General features: G+C 32.2%; 2 protein-coding genes across 3 annotated transcripts; both read right to left on the reverse strand.

The window, feature by feature from the left end:
* Positions 1–1,241: 1,241 nt before the first annotated feature.
* On the reverse strand, positions 1,242–4,391 carry LOC146884360 (uncharacterized). The gene is made up of 7 exons (XM_085665274.1): positions 2,648–4,391; positions 2,307–2,563; positions 2,057–2,224; positions 1,878–1,982; positions 1,740–1,788; positions 1,560–1,646; positions 1,242–1,470 (listed from the first exon to the last, which is right to left on the reverse strand). Exons 2-7 carry the CDS (start codon positions 2,501–2,503, stop codon positions 1,381–1,383), a joined length of 696 nt encoding a protein of 231 aa, XP_085521400.1. The 5' UTR covers positions 2,504–2,563; positions 2,648–4,391; the 3' UTR covers positions 1,242–1,380.
* A 417-nt stretch (positions 4,392–4,808) lies between these two features.
* On the reverse strand, positions 4,809–18,594 carry LOC114195325 (LEAF RUST 10 DISEASE-RESISTANCE LOCUS RECEPTOR-LIKE PROTEIN KINASE-like 2.1). Of its 2 annotated transcripts, none has more exons than XM_085665793.1 (3): positions 17,702–18,594; positions 16,896–16,928; positions 4,809–4,904 (listed from the first exon to the last, which is right to left on the reverse strand). In XM_085665793.1, exons 1-3 carry the CDS (start codon positions 18,528–18,530, stop codon positions 4,840–4,842), a joined length of 927 nt encoding a protein of 308 aa, XP_085521919.1. In that variant the 5' UTR covers positions 18,531–18,594; the 3' UTR covers positions 4,809–4,839. The 2 variants fall into 2 exon arrangements, with proteins under 2 accessions (XP_085521919.1, XP_027941545.2); XM_028085744.2 differs by lacking the exon at positions 4,809–4,904 and adding an exon at positions 5,484–6,770.
* Between the last annotated feature and the right edge of the window lie 222 nt (positions 18,595–18,816).

Consider the following 18,816-nt stretch of genomic DNA (forward strand, 5'->3'; position numbering starts at 1 on the left):
TATGATGAAGAAACAAGAGAAGAACCTAGACAAAAGTCACTTGATGATTGAGTTCACAATTTAAATTGCTTATGTTTTTATTTTTATACAGTGGTACAATAACTTGTTTTTCAAGAAGTTGCGACCACTAAACCTGTAGTGGCGAATTTTGCAATTGAAAAGTGAGGAATATCTCAATATCCCATTCTAAAAGAAAGAGGAGAAGGCGTGATGTTTGGGTTTGTGAAGAATCGACAAAGGTTTCTAAAGGTGAAAGGGTGCTGCAAGATTGAAACAAGGTTTCGACTTTTCCTCTTCTGCATCCAACAACGACATTCCCAAACCCGACTCTGCCCTTGCCTCCTCCTCCTCCTTTATCTTCAAATTTGTCAAAGCCATCCGTCACATCTTCCAAGCCTAGGATTTCTAGCAAGGAAGGATATGAGTAAAAGATGAAGAAGGAGCAAAGATAGATACAAGGGATCGCGGAGGTAGAGAATTAAAAGGGTTTCTCCTCGCAGAAAGCATAGGTCAGAAAAGGCGATGAATGATATAGGGAAAGTGAGTGAAACGAGAAAGGGAGAGAATGATGCAACTGTTTATTTCAACCTAATTGAACTTTATGAGGGTATGGAACGTTCCACTCTTCTAATTCCATTTTTTTCCTCTCTATTTGGCAGAAATTATCCATACTTCTTAAATACTTTTTTCACCAGGTCTTTGAAACTAGTAATGTTTGGAAATGAATTATTTTTCTTGATGTATCGAACGTTGATGTTAGGTACACTAATCTTGAATGTTCTGAAAATTTTTCCTATAGTCGAGTAGTTGATAATGAAATGATTATGTTAATCACTAACACAAAAAAGCCTTTTAACGTCCGACATTTCCGACCTTTGACGTTTGCCCAAACACCGACGTCGTACCGGGTGACGTCAAAATAACATCAGAAAAATAGTAGACGTCACTTGACGTCGGTCCTTTAAGAGTCCGACATTATCCAACATTGGGGCCAATAACAGTAGACGTCAATTTTTGCACTGAAATGAGGGAAAAACTTGAGCAATTTAACGTCTATCAGAGCCCGTCAGACGTTAAATAACGTGGCCTTGGTACGGTCAGACGTTAAATAACGTTTGTCATGGCACACCAAACGTCAAACTGCTCCATTTTTTTTAAAAAAATTTGATTGTTTTTACAACATCCATATACCTGAAAATCAAAAAATTTCTAGAACAATTTCATTATACTTTTAGCACAATTCTGGAGTTACAGTTATATATAATAGAACTTAAGTTTCAACATATATTCTAAACTAATATAAATAACAACAAACTAAAAGTTTCAACATGAAATTCTTGTACAATAAAGTTTTTGAAAGGAGTTCTAATTCATGTGGTATCAACTCCATCTCTCCAATAGATATGCTGCCCATTCCTGTCTTAGTGTGTGGATAATGTCATCTGGCAGAGGTGATGGATTCTTGAATCGCTGAAAAAGTAATACAATTTCATTATGTATGAATATCATTCTTTAAAGTTTGATATGATTTATAATATGTGAAAGATATATATAATTACCTCTATCCATTCATCTTTAATTGCAGCTCGAATGATTGTTCTTATCCAAGACATGACATAATATTCCCATTTCCATGAATCTTCTTGCTTGTTACACCGAACATTACAAATAAAATAAACACATCAAAGTCATAAGTTGACATACAGAAATTAATAACTTTAAAATGAATGAGTTCTAACCTTTGGATATATGACTTTAAGTTGTTGGCCTCTAGGCTTACCCACAATTCTAATGAAATTTTGGAAACATAAAACATATGTAAGTTTTTATAACTAAGTAGATACATAGGTTAGGATTGAAAAAAAAATAATACTTACTCTTGTAACATGTTTTTAAAAGCTGGTGGAATCTTCCTATGGCATGAACAAAACCATACAACTAGGCATTGTCTTGGAATGATGAGACAAAGTTGCCAATGATACCTACCATCAATCACAAGTACTTAGCCAAAATAATTAATAATACTTCACAAAATATTATTAGCAAAAACACTTACGAATCAATGTATGGTGCAAAGTAGATCTCTCTATTTGACTCAACCATCCATGTTTGCAAATAAAGTTTGATGTGGTCAGGTGAGTTTCCCGAAGGTTGAATTATGTGAGGTTCAATGAATCCATAGACGGAAGATCGACCTTGGTCCACAATGACTTTGTCCATGTACCTACAAGAAGACAGTTAGGTATAATATTAAAAGGTACCAATTCCTTGTTTTAAATATGAAATACAATAAAAAAAAATCTTACATGCACCATAGTTGTATGACTAAAATATTTAACATCTTGTCTCCTGTAATGATCTCTAGTGTATCATTCAGGTTTAATGGGACATGACAATGGAGGCCAAATACTTTTAACTCCCACTCTAGCTCTACTGGTCCTATTTTCAACTTGTGTAATTTTAGAAGCAGCTTTTCTAGAGGATCATCTTCTGCTTTTGCCATTTCATCATCTTCACGTATAACACGTGGACGTCAGACCGGCTGTTTTTCAGGACGAGTGGACTGAAATAAAGATTTAGAAAGGTGTGACGTTAAAAGTTTTATAAATTGTAAGATTGAACTACTAAAAACATGATGTCATAATACCTTTTGTGGGCTAAAGTATGGCATGATCAATGCTTTAGGCCAAGCAATAAATGTGCCTAAAGCTTCCCCAACAAATTGGATTTCTGAAGTTGGCACAGGCACTTAAGCATGGGGATCTCGAACTCTAAAAACACATTTTACACAAGTTTAAATTCCCAAACCGCATAAAATAACCATGATTCAATAAACAGTACCTGAAACCCTCATCACATTGCTTATTTCATACCCAAAAGACTTGGCACCCATATTCTCTTCCAAATTCTCAATTGCAGTATACTTTATAGCAAAAAGCACAACATATAAAATCCCAATTGAGAATAAAACGCAGGAATACAACCAGATAAAAATGCACATAACTCAACACCCCTAACCTAGAATGAGTGCTCAACAATTGTGAAGACAGGACCCCCTTGATTCAAAATCCCTTCTTGCTTCAACCCTTGCACCCCCAAAACTCAATTCACCCTCTCAAACTCGTGCTCCCCTTAAAAGCAAATTCCCAGCACTGCCAAAACCCTTCTTTTCCCTTAGAATGGCCTTTTGGAGGTGTCTTAATTAAGGGTTTAAAGGGTAAACGAAAAAAATGGGTTTAATTATGTTTTTAATTTCTTATTCATTATTCACTAAGGTTTTTCAACCCTTTGGCTACTCCTCCCTCTGATTTTTACCTTTGCCCTTTCAACTCCACTCTAAGCTAGAATTAGCAAAAATAAAGCCTTCTTTATGCCCAACAAGGTTTGAACCCATGACCTTCCACTCACAATGCAACAGCCACCACCACTATGCCAATTCACATTTAATGATATACACAAATCAACATCATACATAGGACTCGAACCCAAGTCCTTTCATACAAACCAAGTACTCTCAACCACTTGAGCTAGTACTTTTTCACGTCACCCTAAACAATAATTAATGCCATAAAGGCGCTTTCTACACGCATTTATTAATTAATTAAATATTTAGTTAATTAATTTCCACGGGTCTTACAACAGGCGTAAAGCAACCAATATACAATGATGTATGAAGAACCCTAGCTTCCCTTACCTGGAAATGGCTTGAACAAGACCTCGACTCTAAACAGTGGGGCACGACAGCTCAAGGAACAGCTTAAGGAGCTGGAAAAATTACACGAACAGTAGGGACATAAGTTACCCAGAGCAACAGTAGCAGAAAATGCAAGCACGGATGAGGAAACACTTATGTGGAGAAGAAATGAACTGGTTTGAACTTGCTTGACCAAGGTGGTACCAAACCCTATCAGAGAGAGGGAGAGAGAGAGACGGCTGTAGCTCTAAAGGAAAGGGGTTGTTTCTGAAATTGAGTAGAATGAGTGTGTTAGAGCAGACTTAAGGTTTGGTTTCTCCTTTGGGCCAGCTCTTAGGCCCATTAGATTTGGGGCAACCCTTAAAGATTGGGGCTGAAAAAAGAGGGCCTTACATTTACAAAGCGTCAACATACTCTCTCGCTCAAATGCATAGGCTGAATATAGAGGTTTTGTCAATGTTGTTTCTGAAACATGTTGACTCTGCAATCTTCTCCTAGAACTTTATTTTCCTCTCGCTCAAGCTACTTTGATGTAGTTCTATAATGTTAGTGTCATTTATCTATCCGGAAATCTTGTGTAGCATCAACTTACAAAACATATTGAGATTGTCCTTTTAATGATTTTCAAACTAGTCTAAGTGTCTTTGAACCTCCTGCTTCGACTATGGGGTGTGATACAATAGGAATTATTTTCCTATAATTATTCTAATTAATATCTTGTAATTAGGTATAGAATCGTTCTCCTAGAATTAATTTAATTTATTTTCTATAATTAAATAATTATTTTTTACTATGGAGTGGAATGTAGTGAGACGACAGAACATAGAAAAAAAAGTAAGTAAATTCTAACCATAAACCATAACTTCCTCATTCTTATAGTTTTTCAAAAGTTTATCTATTTTGATAAATTAGAAGAAAAATAATCACCTTGCATATTTAATGATCGATCAATATTACATTAGAGCTTTAGAAACAAAAATTTCAACACTTGTTTAAAATGATAATATGATCAAGTTTTAGTATTTTTGTTGTAGTCAACATCATATTTATCACCATAACTCACCAATCTCATCTTCTAGACCCACCCACCCACCCCCTTTCACTACATAGTAGGCCACACCAACCTTCCACCTTCTCTTTGCACGTCATTTCATGTTTTTCCCCTTTCTCATGCATCTTTCCTCGTACATATCCCATGAGAACCTTATCCCTAAATAATGAAAAATGTGTTTATATTAATATTTTATTATATGTAAGAAATTTATTTAATAAATAAGTGTATTGTTTCTTGATAATTTTTAATAACTAATATGTTTAAAGGGTTAAATATGTTTTATGTTTCTTAACTTTCAATAAAAATTGGAATTAGTTTCTTGTCTTTAGAAATGTGTCAAATTGTGTAAACAACTCAAATATTATCATGAAATGCATTCTAAAAATCAAATAAACTTAACAAATTTTGGTTAAAATGACTAAATTTATGCATTGGTAAAGTCGAGAGACTAAATTGGTCTTAATTTTTAATGAGGAACTAATTCTAATTTCCACTTAAATTGAAGAGACCAAACATATTTAACCCTATATTTAAATTATTAACAAAATTAATTTTAAATTGTCTAGAAAATTATTCTTTAAAATCTCTTCAAAAGCTTTGAAATATTAAATTTAATTTTTAAAGATAAGAGTATAAATTAAAACTAAAAATATAGAAAAGCACATCGACACTAATAAAAAGTTATAGACAATCACGCACATAATATAAACTAGCAATATATAAGGCATAAGCTTTAATTTTAAATTACACACTTTCCATTGTAATAATTAACTTCTACAAAATCAACTATTCCAAAAATTACTTATTAGGCATATTTGTATCGACATTCACATTAGAACTAATTGAATCACTCCATGGTGTTTCATCAGAGTAGATTGCACCACCATGCTCTAATATTTCATGAAGATAAAATGAAGGTTTTGGAGGAATTTCAAGAGTTTCAACTTTTGCTTCAAGCATCTCTACAACCTTGTTCATTGATGGACGGTCACTTGGTTTGAATTGTATACACCAAAGTGCAACTATGAACATTTTTTTCATGAGAATATTATCCATTTCTGAAGCATCTTTCATGTCAATATTTTTTTCTTCTTTAAATTGATCATGAATCCAAAAAGGAAAATAATGTTGACTTGAATGTTGTGCAAGAGGATTTGAGTTTTTCCTCCTACTTGTTATTTCCATCAAAAGCATTCCAAAACTATAGACATCAGCTTTATAAGAAACTCCACCTACATTTTTGTAGAATAATTCTGGAGCCATGTAACCCAATGTTCCTCTTATTGCAGTCAAAATAATGGATCCATCTTTTGTAGGATACAACTTTGCAAGTCCAAAATCTGAAACCTTTGGAATAAAGTTATCATCTAAAAGAATATTATGAGGCTTGATAACGAAATGTAAAATTTGCACATCACAACCTCGATGTAGATATAATATCCCATGAGCAATCCCAAGAGATATTTCATATATCTTTTCATAACTTAGAGGAACACTTCCTTCTTTAGAGAAAATATATTGATCCAATGACCCCTTAGACATGTATTCAAAAATTAAACCACGTTTTTTTTCCTTCCACACAATATCCAATAAGACTTACTACATTCACATGATGTATTCTTCCAATGGTAGCTACTTCATTTACAAATTCTTGTCCATTATCTTTGGATTTGCTCAACATCTTTACAGCAACATCTAACCCACTTCGAAGCTTTCCTTTGTACACACAACCAAAACCTCCTTCTCCTAACTTCACTTTGAAATCTTTAGTCATTTTCTTCACCGCTCGATACTCATATCTAATGGGATTTATGTTGTTTTCTAACAAAAAATTTTCAATGTTTTCATACATTGAAAAATGTCTTCTTCGCCATTTATAGATGATTAGCACTAACAAAAGTGAAAATATAAATAAATATCTAGCTATTATGAATATTGGTAGAATATCTTGACCTATAACTTCTCCCAAATCATTCTCGACCGGTAATGAACGTCTGGTCATTTTTATTCTCTGGAAAAATCCTGTGAAGTTAAGTTTAGTCAAAATTTGAAGTGTATGACCCTAAAACATATAGAGAGAAATAAGTTGGTTATAATGAAAAAAAAAATCAACTAACTTATTATATTGAGTAAATTATTAAAGGGAGAAATAAATAACTTCTATTACCTTCTATAATATTAAGAAAAAACACTACAAAAAAAAAAAACACTTCATAAATAATAAAAAAAAAATATGCATAACATCAAGACAAAAAATGCTTAATATTAAAAACTTTGGAGATACAAATATTCCACAAAAATAATGCGTTATTTAAATATTTTAAATATTTAATTGAATATATTTTATAAAGAAATTGTTGACCAGTAACAATAATATTATATTTTCTCCAAAAAGTGTCAACCATTTAATTTTATATTCTATATTTTATTTGATATAATATATATATATATATATAATATAATATAATATGATAATAAATATATAATATTTAATATAGACAACATAGAAAGAAAGTTAATATTAAATCATTCAAAGTAAAAAGACTTTTGTAAGGTCCACTTATTTTATGCCCTAATATTTAAGGGTCTGCCCTAATATTTAAGGGCCTACCCTAATCAATTGGGCCTAATGTTAGCTCATAGGGTTCCAAAACCCCTAAACCAGCCTGAACCCTCTCATTATGTCACTTTTCAGAAGTTGTTCCTATCCTCTCTTAGAACTACAACAACGCTCTATTAGGGTTTGGCCTCCGTTCCTTTTCAAGCTAGCTAAACCCCATTTCTATCCCACATAAGTTGATTCTCGACCTCTCTGGTTTTATTTCCATGGTTCCAACAAAGGTTCATTTTGATAACCTTGTATTCAATTTGTGCAATTATTTCCAGCTCACGAATTTGCTCCTAGAGCTGTAGTGCTCATTTGCTTAGGTGTCAGTGTCTTTTGCTAGCATTTTCCAAGTAAGGGAAGCTAAGGTTTTCGTGTTCCTTCATATTTGCCTATTTTTAGCTTTGTTTTGTATGTATGATGCTTGTGTGCTATTGTGGTTGCCTGGAATAATGATAAATTTGATGTGGTTTGCAAATGCCTGGTTGTTGCACACGTGAACAGTGGTAAGAACTGATATTCTCGCCTAAGCGAGCATACCTCGCTTAGGCGAGACTACCAGAAGCTCACCCAGGATTTCTGCCCGAATTGTCGCTCAGGCGATGAGCCTTCGTTTTAAGCGAGGAGTAATCTCGCTCAGGCGAGGAGGTCTCACTTGAGCGAGAAATCGTAGAAGCCATTATTCCACTGGTCGAGCTCTCGCCTAAGCAAGAAGGGCTCGCATGACCGAGAGAACCTCTCTCGCCTAAGCGAGGACTTCTAGCTTGAGCGAGACTAAGGCAGGTTTTGTGCTCTAGTTCTGATTGGTTCTCTGATGTGGTTGCTTGCCCGTCTGATAAAGTGTTTTACCATAGAAGCCTGATGTATGATGCCATGTATATTGTATGAGATTAAATGGGAATGAGATTTTGCTATATTGAGTATGAAATGGAAAACATGAATTTGTTGGTTGGTTAGTTGAATATTGGTATGAGATTGGTATGCATGATAAATCTATGATTGGTTGGTGAGACATGGCTATGTTATGGGTTGGACGTAATTCCATGAATCTCTTGGTGAGATCTCATGGTGGGGCCTAATGTAAAGGACATAATGGAATCTCTTGGTGAGATCTCATGGTGATGCCTCATGTAAAGGACGTAATTCCAAGAATCTCTTGGTGAGATCTCATGGTGATGCCTCATGTAATGGACGTAATTCCACAAACCTCTTAGTAAGGTTTCATGGTGGTGCCTCAGCTTATATAATTAGGTAAGGATTCAAGTAAGGATTGCATCTTGAAACTCTAAAGAGTCAGTTAGTCTCTCGTAGAGCGTACTGACTCAAGTGGTGCGAGTAGTAGGAGGCCCTAGTCAGGCTAACCTTGTGCATGGTAGGGTGAAACCCATTAGCAATGGCTTTGCAGAGTAGAGAGGCCACCACAAGTGCAAGCATCTAGTGAATCCGACCGATTATATGTATCCGAATATTTGAGTCTTAGAGTCTTGCTTGTTTGCTATCACATGATTGTTTGCTTATCTTGTTGCATGCATATGATTTGTTTTAAGTGTCCATGTTCCATAAGATGTTGAACTGATTTATACTCTAGCTTACCCTTCTTGTTTGTGTTGTCTTCTTGTGTGTGGTTTTTCCTTTTTGTAATGATCATTAATTTATTGATGTGAGTAGATGTGGAAACCCCTAGTGGTCATCAGGGTGATGAAAACTCCGCAGTGTAGCTAATCTTGGGTTGGATTCCCTGCTACGAGTACTCTTTAAGGCATTGTGGCCTATGTACTATCTTGCTTTATAAGCATGTATTTTGGATAATTGTCAAACACGTATTCTTGTTCTTCTGTTTTGTTAATGGGATCATAGTGTGCCTTAGTTTTCTCCGAGTATTTTGGATAATTATAAGGAGTGACACTTATACTCCATGGTATTGCTCTTTATATTATATTCTATGTGATGTTTCATTTAATTAACTTTATTTATTAAATAGGATGTTACAACTTTACAAAGCACTAATAAGTTTTTGAGGTTTTTTATTGAAAGTGTTAGAGTTGGCTAATGATAAATTTATAAAATTCATATGGAATATAAGTAGATTTCATCGATTTATTTTATTTTATATTTTTCAGTTTTTTTTTTCAAAATAGGATTATTTACCTATATGTATATGTATAGTGTAGTTTTATCACGAATTTTATGTGATCCACCCATTTTTTTTTATCTTTTAATAATATCTTCATGTAATAATAGTGTTGTATTTCATGAACTTATTGGAATATTTATTGACATTTTTATTTAAAGTTACAACACATTCAAATGAAAGTAAAGTAATGAACATTATTTTTTTAATTTATACCATTGTATAAAACATATTGTATACAACTTTTTTTTTAATTTTACTCTTTAATATGTAATAATTTCTTTTAAAAAAAATCATTTTACCAATTTTATCCTTTAAGTCATCTTTTAAAATTTAACCATTCTTTCAATTTAACTATTTTTTTAATTTTAATAATTGTTTTAAATTAAAATAAATATCTATAATAAAATAAATTTACCCATATTTAAATAAAAATTCTCTAAAATAGAATTGTAAAAATTATTTATATTTTTATAATTATAATTTTATTTTTTTATTATAATAAAATATAAGTGAAAAGACGTGTAACTCACGTTCCATAAGTAATTATAAAATGTTTACCAAATGAAAACCAAACCCTGCGAGAATGAGAATAAGATAAATAAAAAATAAATAAAATTGAAAAATTAACCTGTGATAATATAATTTATTAATTAATTATTAAATTAAATTAATTTTTTAACTTATATAAGACAAGAAAAAACCTCAATTAATACTAATTCGTTTAATTATATATAAATACATGTATGGTTTATAAATTACGTTAAATGCTGAATTCTGTATAATAACAACTTTATACTCATGTTTTAATTTGTAATCGATGTTTTTATGAGCATTAAAAATATCATAATCAAATTATAATGGTGGTAAAAAAAGTAATTGGTTAAAAAGTTAAAAAGTAGTGTTAAGGGATAATTCATCTATTTGTAATTAACTGTGTATATAATCAAATTGAATAAAATAATGTAATGTAAACACGTTTACGGATAATAATAATAATAATAATAATAATAATAATAAAATATTTTATTATAAAACCTATAAAGTGTGATACCTAACTTGTTCAAACAATGTTGTAACCCCACGCACACATCATATATTTCATTCTCTATCTATCAAATAAAATAAAAAAATTACCTCTTCTTTCTAACTTTTCCTCTCAATATCTCGTCTATTTAAAAATCTAATGACATCTCGTAATAGGTAAGCAATCTAGGATATTGTTGTTTGGTTATAAATCCTAACTAAGTTTATGTTTACTCTATGGTTTCCTTTTTCTCTTACTTTTATATGATTTTTGTTATCAATCTTAGGTCAATTGAGAGAAATGCTCTTTTAAACTTGTTATATCAATACTAAATTTTTGTTAGGTTTAGAAACTTTGTTCCAAGTCTCTAGTTCTGAATATAGCTCTATTACTTGAGTAGTAGTAGAATTTAACTTTGCCTAAAGTTATTTCATGTAAGGGAACTAGTAATTTATTTTAAAAATGTTTGATTGAATAATCTGATGATAGAAATTATATGATCTATTTTTGTACGATGTGAAATTAACTTGTTGATATGACTTTGGTGACTCAATTTGTGGTTGGATTATTAATAACTTGATTTTGATTTGTCAATACGAATGAGTAATTTATTTGATTGATCTAAATATATCTTTTTAATGAATCTTCTCTATTTGAGGCATAATTTAGACCAAATTATTTTTTTAAAACTAAGAATATAGTGTCCAGATAGCCAAATTGACACTTTGATATATCAGTTATGTTTCTTTGAGATTATGTAAACTCACTTGGTGACTCAACCAATCACAAGCCAAAAAACAAAATTTAAGATATTAAAGAGCTCGAAGGCCTTACTCATTAGACGATCTGAGACCAGTCGCACGAGCTTTTGAAAAAAAAAAAAAAAAAAAAACTCTAATAGGCCTTGATCATTATGAGTAAATCACTCACTAGATGAAATTTTTTTGAGATGTTTATCTCCAATTTAGAGTTTTTGAGGCCTTGGATAGTACTTATTGGGCATAACAGTTACAACTAAGTAGTGAGATAATGGTTCAATGTAAATTATGTGATGTTGCTTTGAGTTTTTGTTTTCTGTATGTTTGTCAAAGAGTGCAAAGTCTTAAGTGTGTATGTGTGTTAAGTGTTGATTTTGACATGGTTCTGATATTTAATTTCATGTTCTTTTATTCTTATTCTTTGATTTTAATTCATTTTCAAATTTTTGTGAAAAAATCCTAGTTTTTATAAAAATGTGTTAGTAAGTTACTTTTAGAGTGATTTTTATATTTTGGTATATTTTGAGTCATTGACAGTAGGTTAATATAGCTTTGTGTTGGACTTGTGATTCAAATGTTCAACTTTAACTCATTTTTGTCTTGTGATTTATGTCAAGACTAATTTTTTCGTTGAGGTAAACACATTTATTTAAAAAATTAAAAATGTTTTTAATTAGTGGTAGGTAAAAAGGGTAAAATAAGTTTTCTGTAGAGATTTGCAAACTTAAACTTTAATTTTAGTACAAAAATAATAAAAAAATACATATAAAAAAATAAAAATGAAAAAATAATAAATAATAAAAAACTGAGAAAATAGAGGAAAGAGAAAAAAAAATAAAGGAGAACTCAATTTGTTTTTAATTATCAAACCTTTCCTCACGACGCTAAGGGTTTTTTAAACGTATCGTCCCTAGGAATGTTAAAAAAATTTGTACATGTGGGGTATCCGCGGATAAAACCAGTAACGAATGGAAAATGGATATTAAAAATGGATATCCGCAGATAACGGGTACAAGTACTTTTTATACCCGCTTGTTAACGGAGCGAGTATGGATATCATAGTATTCATACCCGTGGATACCCATACCTGGTATACTCTCATTTAAATCAAAACTTATTAAATCATTAACACATTGATTTTGAATGGATTATTTTTTATCAATTGGTTTTAAAAAATCTCCATTCATTTATAAATTGTCATTCAACACTATTTAAATGGGTTGTTTTCACTTTGTTTGAAATTTATAAATGTTCTGCATTTTATTTTTATTTGAATTTATGGTTAAAATTTGTTATTAAATATTAAATATTTTTTTTGTAAATACCCGCGGGTACTCGTGAATATTCGTGGATATTAAAAAAATATACAGGTACCCGCATAACGAATACCCACACAGATATGGGTATGAGCACGAGGCGAATATTTATCCAGCGAGTAGGGTACAGGAGAGCTACTACCCGTACCCTACCCGCCCCGTTGACATTCCTAATCGTCACCCCACTATTTGCTATTTGCACCCCTCACAATATTGTCCATATCGTTATCAAAAAATGTTTTGAGACTATCAACAAATATTTTGAAATTAGGAGAAGGTATGATTCTAATAAATTAAAGCAACATTCCTAATAATAATTAAAATCAATTAGTCTAATATGATTTGATTAAGGATGTTAACGGGGTGGGTAGGGTACGGGTAGTAACTCTCCCGTATCCTACTCGCTAGATAAATATCTAGCCCGTACCCGTATCCATATACGTCGGGTATCCATTATGCTGGTATCGGCATAATTTTTTAATATCCACGGATATCCACGAGTACCCGCAAGTATTTACAAAAAAAATAAAAATAAATATTTAAAAACATATTTTAATCGTAAATTCAAATAAAATACAATACATAACATTCATAAATTTTAAAGAAAGTTCAAATAACTCATTTAAATAGTATCGAATAATAGTTTACAAAGAAATGATTTTTTTTTAAACTAATTGATAAAAAAACAACTCATTCAAAATCAATATGTTAATATTTTAATCATTATTTTATTTTTAAAATTTAAATTAGAGTATAGCGGGTACGGGTATGCACGAGTATGGATACTATGATACATATACCTGCCTTGTTAACATGTGGGTATTAAAAATATTCATACCCGTTACTTATAAATATCTTTTTACAATATGTTGTCATCATGTTCAATTTCTTCTTTATATTGTTCGTACCCGTTATCCCCATATTTATATTATGATTTGTTTTTTATAATATGTTGTCATCATGTTTAATTTCTTCTTTATATTGTTTATTGAGGTTAGAACTACATTTGTATCACGATATGTGTGTATAAGCACACTATCATGACGAAAAATATTCAACCCCTCTTTTTGAACTAAATAAAAAACATAGAAAAGGAGGCATAGAGAAAAGAGAAAAAGAAGAGGAAAAAGGAGAAAATAAGTTGGAGTGTAAAAACCAAAAGAGTGAGACAGATAAAGATAAAGGAACAAAAGTTTGCATTGAGGCGTAAGTTTTAGCCATTTATTAGTTTGACATTCTTCATTGCTATACACTCATAGGTAGTTTAAAAAAAATCTAAGAGAACAATTTGTTTATTTGTTTATTTATTTATTTATTTGTGTAGCTGTTTTAAAACTGGATATTTGTTTATCTTTCCTTACACACAAATATACTAAATTTTCTTTTTTCTGTTTTCTTTTGATTTATGCGCTCATTTTTTTTCATTATATTTTTGTTTTAAATATTGTATGCACTTTTATATACCTAACTTTGAGATTTTCTTTTATGTCCATTATTTCTGCTATTAATTATTTTCATCATTTGTTATTTCATTTTAAATTTAATACTTTTATGGTCAGAGGCAAATATATTTGTATGCATCTACTATTTCTTAATTTTTAGCATTTATTCTTTAATACATTTACTATTATTTGTGTGGTGCAGACATTTGATTCATGTTTAATATGTTTGAATGGTTGTAATAATGATTGTCTTTTATAAGATAATGTATAATATGGTTTATTATATTTACACTAATTTATTTTATTTTTTTTTTTTTTAATATTTATTATGATCATATATTATACATAAGTACAGAAAGATATCGGTGAAGATATTTGGACAGTAGCAAGTTTGCGTAAAAGCCTTAAGGAAGTGTATAAAACTTTGATTAGTAGTGCAAATTTGGGATGTTACACATGTATATTAATTTATAAAATTTCTCTTTTATGGGAACTCCAATATAATTCATTTAAATTACAGAAAATACAAATTAGTTTGAATTATAATTTTCATCTCTTTTATCCATCGATATTTTTTCCTATGATTTTAGTTCCTTGGTTGTGAAAAACTTATTTTCAATTTTCATATTTTTTAATCGATAAATTATTTTCGGGTTGTTACCTTTTAACACTGAGGTGGAGTTCATTTGGATCAAAATAAAAAATAAAAAATAAATATACAGAATTAAGAATTGGTTGAAAATTACTTTTTAAAGTTTACTTGTAAGATCCACTTATATTTTTTGCCATAATATTTAAAGGTTGCTCCAAACCAGTTGGACCTAGGGCTGGTCCATAGGAAGCCAAAGACCTTAAACTGTCCTAACACCCTCATTCCCCTCACTTTCAGAAAAGCAGCCTCCCTCTCTTAGCACAACCACACTCCTTTGCTAGGATTTGTAGTTCATTCGAGTTCAAGTGAGTTCAACCCATTCTTCCACACTCATGTAAGTTATTTTCAGTCCATATTCTTCTCCTTTAGTTTGATTTCTGTGATTCTAGCTAGGGTTCACCATGGTAACCCAATTGGAATATGTTTTCACCATTTTCCAACTCCCAAACCCATTCTCAAAACTGTCGTGCTCACTCGCTTAAGTGTCAGAATCGTTAGGCTAGCTCTTTTCAGGTAAGGGAAGCTAGATCCTTTTCATGTTTTGAAGTATGTGGTTTGTTTCCATCTGTTTCATGCTTAAAATAATTTGGAAAGTGATTGTATTCGTGTGTGAATGATCTGTATGGAAGTGCTTGGTTGTTTCTAGTTTTGAAGGCGTAGAACAGTGGGAGAGAACTGCTATTTTCGCCCAAGCGAGCTCGTCTTGCCCAGGTGAGAGTAACAGAAACTCACCCAGGGGTTTTTGCTCGAACACTCGCTCAAGCGGAAAAACTGAGTTTTGAGCGAAACACCATCTCGCTCAGGCGAGATGGCCTCGCTTACGCAAGGGTTCGCAAAACCCCCATGAGCCTTGTTCGCAGTCTCGCCTAAGCGAAAGCTTGCAGCTTGAGCGAGAGCACTCCTCTCGCCTGAGCGAGGGCTCCTACTTGAGCGAGACCTGACATAGATTGTACTATTTTCTCACATGCTTGTTATTGATGGTATGATTGATTGGTTTTCTCTAATTAAAGTATGAGGTATGTGAAAATGTATGAGATCTCTGATATTATGGGCTGGATTCATGAGTTTTGGTATGATTTTGGCATGAGACATGTATGGGATGGTTGGTTATCAAAGTGACATGGAATTGGTATGACCATGAATGTTATATTGTTTAATGGAACATGTTGGTATGGTTAGGACGTAATTCCACGATAGTTTCGTGGTGGTGCCTTATGGGTTAGGGCGTAATTCCATGAATCTCTAGGTGAGATCTCATGGTGGTGCCTCAGTTGATTAGGACGTAATTCCATGACCCTTGTTAGTGGGAGTTCATGGTGGTGCCTCATTTATATAATTTAGTAAGGATTTAAGGTAAGGATTGCATCCTGACACTCTAAAGCGTCAGTTAGTCTCACGTAGAGCGTACTGACTCAAGTGGTGAGAGTAGCAGGAGGCCTGGAATACTTTAAGGGCTAACCTTGTGTGTGGGGTATGAAACACTAGAACAATTAGCTCGGTAGAGCAGTAAAGGCCATCATAAGTGCAAACATCCACTGAATTCGACTAATTATATGTATCCAGATGAGTCGTGTCTTGAGTCCTAGTGTATTGTTTGCAAGTCATAACATGATTGGTTGACATATGCATCTTAGACTATGAAATTATATGTAACTGTATGATAAATCATTTTCTGCTCTAGCTTACCCTTTGCTTGTTTGATTGTTATGTCTCTTTTTGAGATGATCATCAATTTATTGATGTGAGCAGATGCAAGAACTCCCCGTGGTCGTCAGGGTGATGGAGATTCCGCTGCCTAGATCATCTTGGATCAGATCCTGTTTTGTCTGAGTATTCTTTAGGGCTATGGCCCATGTAATATCTTGCTCGCTCTTTGGATGTTTATTTAAGTACTGTGTAACTTGTATCTGGTTTAGTCTATGACATCGTGGTGTGCCTTAATACTTCATTTTAAGTGCCTTGGATACTGTAAGGAGTAGTATTTATACTCCAGGACTTTGTCTCTTATATTATCTGTATGATATTTTCTTTAATTAGGGATTAATTAAATGGAGTGTTATTAAAATGAAAGAAAAAAAAATCATTGATAAAAAGAGTAAAGGAACCAAAATTATAATTTTACCTAAAACTTAATTTTAAGAAATAAATACAATACTATGGATGGAGAAAATAGTTTCGATAGAAGTTAATGATGACATATGGTTTAGTGCGCGTACCTTTAAGGTATCCTTCAATTCGTGATAAATTTCCTAAAATAATAAAAAGAAAATATTTATATAAAGATAAACATGTAAATTAAAATATTATATTATTTACATATAAAATAACTTTTAGAAGCAGTATTATCATTTAATTTAATATTTAATTATGTACAAACGACTTGAAAGCTTATCTCGAAATTAATATAATTTTATCTATGATTTTCAGCATTGGCCATGTTTTAGGAAATTAGTACATCTTAAAAAATTTACAAGAAATAAATAAGCCGTGTTTTAGAACATTCATAATAAAAAAAAAGTTCAAAAATATAATTTTGCTTTCTATTTTTCTAAACTGAGGTTTTGTTTAGCAATATAATTTTTTTAATTTTAAGAATATAAAAAAGTTAAATCTTAACACCAACCCTATAGGTTTTTCTACCTTCAGGTAAATTTTTGAAAACAAAAATTAGTAAATTTTAAAACAATTACTAGAAATAAATAAATAGTGTTTTAGAACCTAGATTGTTTATAAACAGATTGCATTAAAAAAATCTGTTTTCTATTTTTTTTTTTAAAATGAAGTTATATTTCACAATATATATTTTTTTTAAATATAAGAAAGGAAAGTCTGAACACCTTCACCACGTTATCGCAATGATGTTTTGAAACATAATTGTTTTTAATCAAAACACAATTTATTGAAATTTATATTTCTAAATTTTGTCCATTTTATAAAAATTAGAAATTTTAAAATAAATAATGATGAAATGAACACGATAAGATTAGGAAGGACGAGGCATAGGTAGAAGAACAACTCTCACCGCAATTCCGGATATAGAAGTGGAACATATCACAATCGGTGCATTGAAGTTGTTGTGTGGTTTGATTGAAGGCGCAAGACATACCCTTTCCACACTGATCCCAACAAGCAAGTCGTAACCAAGTCAACCAAAACCCTTCTTCAAGAGATTTGAGGATAACAGCACAGGAGTCCTTCCTGTCATGTGTCCAGTTTGCGAAGGTAGCAACCTTCAATCTGCACCCGACCTTCACGTCCATCCCTGTAAATACCGCCGGAAACCCCTCAGCGGTAACCCCGCCAACCAGAACGGCGTAGATATGGCCCCCGGAATCACAACCGTCGGCTTTCACTTCCACATATCGAGGATCATCACTCACTCCATTACTGCAGTTCAGAAACACTACTTTTGCAGGCTTATACTTATACTCCTCCCCAAACACATACTTCTCCCCAGACATAGCCAGCGGATCATAATCAAATCCACTGAAATTTCGTGTGCACAAGAAATAGCGAGGAAAAGAGCAAGAAGTGTCCTTCACAACGCCCGGATCAATCAGCCGGATTTGATACCTATCGTAATTGATTTCCTCCACAAAGTATTTCCCTGAAAACAGAGTAAACAGTGTTCTGTTATTCACGCACTCAAATTCGTACCCGGGAAGGCCGCAACCGCGAGGGTCGTTTTTCAGTCGGAATGGATATCTTATGTCGCGAATTTCGCCGCACGAAGAAGATGGACAGGAGGTGCGATGCTTGGCACTGCAAGTTTGGTGAAATAGCACAAGAATGGTGGCAACAGAGACAACCACCGATTGTGCGCAGCGACTGCACCAAGGTAAGACAGCCATTGTTACCTCATCTCCTCAAATCGGACAAAATGATGCTTAAATATTAGCACAGGCCGGATGCCTCAAACTATTAATCAAGGTTAAAATAGTTTTTGTCCAATTATTGTCACATTTTATCAAATAAATCCTAAATTTGGTTTTCTAAATTTGGTTTTGTATTTCATGAAGAGCAACGGTCACGTGTTACTTTGTGATTTCTTTGAATTTTTTTTTTAAATGTTCATGTGCTAATCCAGTCGCGTGTCACGTGTCAAAATCAATGTTCTATATTCAATTTGGTCCTTAT

The sequence above is a fragment of the Vigna unguiculata genome, chromosome 8 (genome assembly GCF_037176805.1).
Source record: "Vigna unguiculata cultivar grain cowpea cultivar isolate G323 ecotype 2 chromosome 8, ASM3717680v1, whole genome shotgun sequence".
Lineage (NCBI taxonomy): Eukaryota > Viridiplantae > Streptophyta > Magnoliopsida > Fabales > Fabaceae > Vigna > Vigna unguiculata.

Bases quoted from the DNA above. Each gene is read 5' to 3' on its own strand.
- LOC146884360 (XM_085665274.1), bottom strand. From the start codon at position 2,503: ATGGCAAAAGCAGAAGATGATCCTCTAGAAAAGCTGCTTCTAAAATTA. The intron at 2,225-2,306 runs GTAAGATTTTTT...GTCTTCTTGTAG, and splicing joins GTCATACAACTATGGTGCAT to GTACATGGACAAAGTCATTG. The intron at 1,647-1,739 runs GTTAGAACTCAT...CGGTGTAACAAG, and splicing joins TTAAAGTCATATATCCAAAG to CAAGAAGATTCATGGAAATG.
- LOC114195325 (XM_028085744.2), bottom strand. From the start codon at position 18,530: ATGGCTGTCTTACCTTGGTGCAGTCGCTGCGCACAATCGGTGGTTGTC. The intron at 16,929-17,701 runs GTGAGAGTTGTT...TTATTATTTTAG, and splicing joins CTTCTATATCCGGAATTGCG to GAAATTTATCACGAATTGAA. The intron at 6,771-16,895 runs GTACGCGCACTA...TTAACTTCACAG, and splicing joins AATTGAAGGATACCTTAAAG to GATTTTTCCAGAGAATAAAA.